Source organism: Corylus avellana, chromosome ca2, assembly GCF_901000735.1.
Source record: "Corylus avellana chromosome ca2, CavTom2PMs-1.0".
Classification (NCBI taxonomy): domain Eukaryota; kingdom Viridiplantae; phylum Streptophyta; class Magnoliopsida; order Fagales; family Betulaceae; genus Corylus; species Corylus avellana.
Window position 1 is genome coordinate 36,677,421 of NC_081542.1, and position 7,797 is coordinate 36,685,217.

The following is a 7,797-nucleotide window of genomic DNA, read 5'->3' on the forward strand; positions in this document are numbered from 1 at the left end:
ATATATATATATATATATGCAGAAGCTTGATAAATAAATAAGTAAAAACTATATATGTATATATATACCAGCAGACTTGGGATCATCAATTGCTACACAAATGTCTTGAAGAGGGCTGGGATCATAGGCAGAGACAAGGGAGGATGTGAGTGACAAGAGAGCCACAATTGCAAGGAAATGGACTCCTTTCATCATATCTTAGCAAGCTCTATATTCTCTAATATCTTGGTTTGGTGATGGGTGATATATCTTATATGGGAAACATGTCTATTTATAGAGAACCGATACGGAAATTGTGATTGTCTCTGCCATACCAAGTCTTCAGACGTCAATCGAATTCATGTGATAAGCACGAAGTTTTTCAACAACTACTGCAGGCTTTTAACCTACATTGGTTTATTGTTCTCAAATTGATTACTTCTTACACTTCAACGCCATATGATAATTGTAATGGTTCTTTGGTCAATTGGCAACCGAAGCACTAAAGATGTCAAATGAGACGGCTTTTTTGTTTATGAAACCTTAATTCATCAAAAAATATATAATAAAAAAGAATAGGTATAATAAAATAAGGGAAGAAGAAAGAAAAAAATATTCCCATTCCCATTCTAATTCGATTGCTGGGAAGCATGCATGCACAAAAGCAGTTTACCACTTGATCATTCTTACCACTTGTTGGTATATGGTAGATTTAGTGTATTACGATGTAATACTCGGCCTCCCATATAAGGTTAGCATCTTACGAGCAATTATATATTCGATGTCCAAACCAAAGTGTAAAATCACAACCGTCATCTTGGGGCTTACTTTTGCTTAGTGTCCATTAGTTTATAAAATCGTTAACTGTTCGATATAACATGCTTCTTATTTGATATTTGTCCGAGGCCATTTCGCCTATGAGATTTTTTATTTATTTGAATGATTTACCCGGAATTTCAGATATTTTTTTAGAGAATTTTTTTTTTATTTTTATTTTTTATTTTTTTATTTTTATTTTTTATGCTTTTGAAAGCAAAAAAAGGCAAAAATTTATTTGATTATTATACCAAAAAAGGAACTTTAAAACACCTAAGAGATAATTAAGATTGAATATAATATGGGATGATTATTTGATTGCATTGTTGACCGAAAGATTTGTAATTATTTTGCTATATACTTTTTTTTAAGGTTCATAATTATATGGGTTTTATAATTTGTATGAAATATAATAAGTATAAGACTAATAATATTAATGATTCTTACTAACTTTCTATTAATGCTTTGATAATCAAAATCCAAGTTTTCTTTTCGTTATTGTTTTTCTTTATATTTTTCATTTTAAACTATACATATGGGAACAAAGATTTTAACATGTTTTAATTTATATGGATTAAACTAATTAAAGTTAAAGGCCTTATAATATATAGACAAATTTTATGTGACTTATGCATTTATACAATGTTTAGTTTATGATTGTGTGTCATTATGTTGAGTAATATATTGGTGTATAATCTTTAGTATGTCTTTTTATTTAAATGGGCGTGATTGTTTTTTTTTTTTACAATCTATAATGAAAAGTTCGATAGAAATGTGTTTAAAATTTGAAATTAAACTATAACAACAAATCTCATGCATATTTTTTTCTACAACCAAAGTACTTTTTTGATTAATGTTCATGATTTTGAGTTTTATTTGCATTGAAATCTAGTAAGTATTACACCAACAATATCAAGAGAATCTTCCTAATTTTATATTAATGTTTTGATTAAGCAAAATTCAAGTTTTCCTTATAAAAAGTAAATTTTATAATACTTATGAAAAGTACGATTATAATATTTTTAAAATTTTATAATTAAATGGTAATGAAGAATCTTGCACATTACGCCGGTTATAAGCTACTTATCCTAATGCTTGGACAAGGGACTCTTTCAATTATCTAGCTCCTGTTCTTAATTGATGTCCATAAGAACCTTTTCTTTTAATTATTATAAAAGAAAAAGAAAAAAAGAAAAAAAAAGAATTATATGGTTTTCAAATACATTTTCTTTCTTCAATTGGGAGGCCGAGTATTACATCGTAATACACTAAATCTACCATATACCAACAAGTGGTAAGAATGATCAAGTGGTAAACTGCTTTTGTGCATGCATGCTTCCCAGCAATCGAATTAGAATGGGAATGGGAATATTTTTTTCTTTCTTCTTCCCTTATTTTATTATACCTATTCTTTTTTATTATATATTTTTTGATGAATTAAGGTTTCATAAACAAAGCCGTCTCATTTGACATCTTTAGTGCTTCGGTTGCCAATTGACCAAAGAACCATTACAATTATCATACGGCGTTGAAGTGTAAGAAGTAATCAATTTGAGAACAATAAACCAATGTAGGTTAAAAGCCTGAAGTAGTTGTTGAAAAACTTCGTGCTTATCACATGAATTCGATTGACGTCTGAAGACTTGGTATGGCAGAGACAATCACAATTTCCGTATCGGTTCTCTATAAATAGACATGTTTCCCATATAAGATGTATCACCCATCACCAAACCAAGATATTAGAGAATATAGAGCTTGCTAAGATATGATGAAAGGAGTCCATTTCCTTGCAATTGTGGCTCTCTTGTCACTCACATCCTCCCTTGTCTCTGCCTATGATCCCAGCCCTCTTCAAGACATTTGTGTAGCAATTGATGATCCCAAGTCTGCTGGTATATATATACATATATAGTTTTTACTTATTTATTTATCAAGCTTCTGCATATATATATATATATATATATATATATGTATATAATGGTTCTGATCATGTTAAGTATTAAAGCTCATTACATTCTGCTTAGAAGCAAGATTGTTAGTTGTATGGCATCTTACAAACTGTTATTATGAATGTGTCACTTTTCTTTTTCTTTTAGTACTGACAAAGATTTCTTTCTTACAGTGTTTGTGAATGGAAAATTCTGCAAGAATTTTACAGTTGCCAATGCCGATGATTTCTTCTTCCAAGGGCTTCAGATTCCTAGAAATACGACCAATCCACTTGGGTCGAATGTTACTCTTGTGACTGTGGACCTGATTCCAGGCCTCAACACTTTAGGGTTATCCATAGTTCGCATTGACTATGCACCATATGGCGTAAACCCTCCTCACACTCACCCTCGTGCCTCTGAGATTCTAATAGTCATGGAGGGTACTCTGTACGTTGGTTTTGTCACATCCGACCCGGAAAACCGTCTTTTCTCCAAAGTTCTAAACAAGGGAGATGTGTTTGTGTTTCCATTTGGTCTCATTCACTTCCAGTTCAACATGGGGCACACCAATGCTGTAGCCTTTGCTAGTCTAAGCAGCCAAAATCCAAGTGTTATGAGGATAGCAGATGCTGTTTTCGGATCCAATCCTCCTATCAATCCTGATGTTCTCGCCAAGGCCTTTCAACTTGAGCCGAAGATTATTGAATATCTTCAGAAAACGCTCTAATAGAACAACAACTAAGAAACTTATGGAACTGTTATGACCTTCATCTTTTAGCCATGTTAGCCTCATTCCATCGTAATGATAATAGAATAAAAGGTTGCCTATGTAACTCTCTCTAGGTGGAGTTGATTTATAATATAATATTGATGTTTGTTGAGCACCTCTCTCTCTCTCTCTCTAAGTAAAACACAGAAAGATATGGATGCAAGACGGAAGGGACTTGCCAACAAAATAGATCAAAACAACAAAAATTAAAATACTTCTCTTGTTAATTTAGAGTTTCACCGAAATAACGAATAGAAAGAGTTGAACCAAAGTCTCACTGGTGGTGATGACTGGAGGCGGTCGGCAACGGTGACTGGAGATATGCCTATTTAAATAACAATATACCAAAATGAAGGCCAACAAAATGGTGAAAAATGAGGCCAACTATGAGCTTTAAATGAGAGTCAACTACGAGATGAAATAAAAGTCGGCTCATAAATGAGGTCAATTATGGGCCTTAAATGCAGAGAACGAACACCCATTCTTTTTCTTTCAACTGATTTTTTTTTTTTTTTTTTTACCAGCCACAAAATTAGAAGAGAACAAACACCCATTCTACACAATAAAAGGTCTAATCAACTCCTCACTGTATTATGTAGTACATATATACTTACCATCATATATCGGCAAGAGATTGAGCACTACAGGAAAATAATCATAGTGAGAGACAAAACGATAAGAGAATAAAATAAAAAATAAAAAAATTGAAATTCACACGATCCAAAACTAGTGTTACCCTATAGCTTTGGTACATGAAATAAAAGATAATACATAAAGAATTAAAGACAAAACGGAATAGAGAAAATAAACGTAAGGCCTAAAGGGCTACATTTTGCTCTTATTCCTTGATTATGTTACGATGAGAAGACTCCTATTTCTAGGAGAATTGAGGTAGACATGTACTATCAAATCAATTAAATTTGATTACCATAAAAATTTGATTACAATTAAATCTCTGAAATTAATACAATCAAATTCTTTAATATCAGATTTGATGTCACGCCTAGCTAAAATAACTACAATTGATCTTTCACACCTATCTTTTTAGTTAAAGAGCAAAAAAAAAAAAACAAAAAACGAGCTTAAAAATATGGTCATGGAGAGACTTAGTTTTTTGAACCTTCTAGCAACATTTAGAAATATATCTTGTGTCCTATAGGGGATTGTCTAACCAAAAATCAAAATTGTTGGGGATATAAATTATAGGTGCAACCCACTCAATCAACCTCTACATGGAAAGCAATTAGGGTATCAGATCACAATCATCTTTACAAAGAAAACAAATCAAAATCACTATTATGATCAGATCTTTTTCACATGAAAACTATACACTCTTGTGATCAATAGTGCAACTTACAAGGAAATTCACACGAGTAATGATATTAGTAGGACTAGAGTCTTCTTAGAGTCATCCCAAATGTGATGTGACATTTAAAATCACCATTGAATTTGAGATAATCATTATTGAATTTGGATCTGTTGGTGATTTTAAATGCCATATCACATTTGAGATGACTTTAATCCAACTTATATCATTACTCAATTAACACCATATTGGAATCTATGCTATCATATTGGGAAAAGAGTATCTCGCATAAAAGGGGTACGAAGACATAATTTCTTTCTCCCACGTGTTGGGATCTTGTACATCATACACACAATAAAGTAATCCCATGGATCACATCAAGAAAATATAGATGCATCATGCTACAAGAGAGGGGCACCGGAGAGAGGGAGGAGGAGCTTGGTTCTTACTTGGCGTTTTCTGTAGGGGTCGTATCCGTCATCTCCGGCTTTCTCTGTTCTGGTCAGCGTCGTCTCCGGCAGCAGATTGGTGGCTAGGGTGGTTTTCGAGAAAAAATATAAAAAGATTATTCTAAAAGGTGCTTTGTTTTACGTATTCTAGAAAAAGTTTAGGTGGAACACCATATTTTTGTTATAGTGTTTCACGCTGATGTGTAGCCTTCTTATTGGAGGGCACAAATGCCTTAGTTTGTGCCAAGACCCTATAGAAGTTATTCTCAAATTCAAAACCACGTACACCAAGTTTATATTTATCCCTAGAAAATGTTGAAGGACTTATGACATGTACATTACGGCAACAAAGCCATGAGTGAGAGGGAGTCTAATATATAGGATGGCATTGACAAATGGAAGTAATATAAAGACTTGGACTAGTAGGCAGCGGAAATTAATGAAAAATATTCCTTCTTATCCAAGCAAAACACGCAACCCATATTCCTTGTATCTGGATTCAAACGGATCATATCTGTGGATTCTTTTAGATATGTCTTACGTTTTGTATTCATAAATTTTCTAGTAATTAAGAAGCCTCTTCTTTTCCGGCAATTTTCTTCAGAAAATGTTCCTTTCTTGAGTTAAATGCAAGTAAATCTTATGATGACATATTCTTTCCTTCACCACTCTGATTATACCAATTGGGTGATTTGGGGAGGTTGTAATTTCGTAAGCCAGCCATGGCTGTGTTTTACCAAACTCTTCAAGTTTGAATCTTGGGTGTAGATTTTTCAGAACAAACGCCATGGTTTGTATAAAATTAAATCTTGACTATTCAAATTTTTAACCGGAGGTGTATATATAGTTTGTAAACTAATTAGATATGTAAGCATAGCTCCTCAAATAAAAGATATTACTTTTCAAATTTGAAAAGTAACCAAATAACAAACTCTTTATATATTTCTCTTCTTTATTTCAATATTTTTTTTATTTGTTTTAGAATGTATTGTAGCAAGATGTAGAGTTGGAAGAAAGAAGTGTATTACATTAAAGTGGAGAGAGAGTGAGAGGAAATAACATTTTTAAAAAATAATGAATAGGGAGTGAATTTCAGATCTTCAAATGTGGGGAGGCTTCTCACAAAACTAAATATAGGAAGGCAAGTACGGAGTAATTTGTTAGAGCATGTTTTTCTTGTAAATTAAATTAGCCCAAATTTGATTGAAAGTGGTATTTAGGGCCCATTATGATGCTCTAATTAGATGTATTCGAGATCTCTAATATTATCCATGAGAAAGAAGAAAGAAAAAAAAAATGAAACGCGAAATTGTAAAATGTTTTTTGTACAACTTCATGAATAAAATCAGGATATTATTCCATTCAAATTTCCTCCATTGATGTTTTGAGCGCCCCTTTTGCCAACGGATGTGCCGTCATATTTGCTTTCTCCATCATGACCTGAGATTAGAAACTGTGCAAAACAATCTTCGCATCTTTAACCAACGTACCGTATCTCTACCATAGTTGGTCTTCCAATTGAAAAACATGAATAATCTCCAGAGCATCACCTTCCAAAATAATATTCCGTAGGCTTAAATCTCTGCCAAAAAATACTATCTTCCAAGCTGCATAAGCCTCTGCCATTATTGGGTCGGTGATATATGAAAGAGACTGCACACACATTGATGCCAAGACCTTACCCAAACTGTCTCTTACAATAACACCCACACCCATCAACTTTATAGTCTTATCAATAGCCGCATCGCAATTTATTTTATACACACAAGCCGGAGGCGCCTTCCGCCTAGAGATCACATTCATTTGTTAAAAAAGTTATTCCCAGCATATCAACTTAAATTAAAGTTGGGCCCTAATTAAACAACTTTTAATCTCTTTTCTTGGATTTTGATGGATATGAACCACCTGTACATGTTCACGCATAATGGAGTATAGAACGTGTAACTGAAAAAGAGTGAAGCTTTTGAAATAACATAAACTTATTATCTAGACTGAACATTCATGTTTCAAAAAGTAAAATTAAGGATAAATTTCTTTCCTTGTATAACTAATCATTTTAAAAAACTTTTTATTACAATTATAAAATAAGCTAAAAACAATCAATAAAAAAATAAGTGATATATAATTAAGAGGATAAAAAAATGGTAGCGTTACACTACTTGATATGTTATGGCCAAAAAGAAAATAAATAAATAAAACATATCTCTCCCACCGACTCAGTGGCGGAGCCAGACAATTGATGTTGGGGTGCCGCTAAAATTTTTTTGAGAGTGCCGAGTGGTAGCTTGCGTAAGTAGGAAAAAAAAAATAATCTTTTTTTTGGAAGTACCGTATGGAACTTGGATAGAAAAATAGCAAAAAAAAAAAATTAAAATTAAAATCACGGCACCCCCAAATTAAAGCCTCAAGTGGCTCTGCCACTCCAACCGACTCAATTTGAAATTCCTTGAATATTACGATCCTCTCTTTGATCTCCTTATCTTCCAAGTATTAATTAAGCCCAACGGTTTCTCTTCAACAATTCAACCCTATTTATATATTCATCAT

General features: G+C 32.7%; 1 protein-coding gene across 1 annotated transcript; it reads left to right on the top strand.

Annotated features, from left to right (window-relative positions):
- Positions 1–2,532: 2,532 nt before the first annotated feature.
- Positions 2,533–3,549, top strand: LOC132172653 (germin-like protein subfamily 1 member 13). Its single transcript, XM_059584186.1, has 2 exons — positions 2,533–2,687; positions 2,918–3,549. The coding sequence occupies exons 1-2, from the start codon at positions 2,561–2,563 to the stop codon at positions 3,451–3,453; spliced, it is 663 nt and encodes a 220-aa protein (XP_059440169.1). The 5' UTR covers positions 2,533–2,560; the 3' UTR covers positions 3,454–3,549.
- The last annotated feature ends 4,248 nt before the right edge of the window (positions 3,550–7,797 follow it).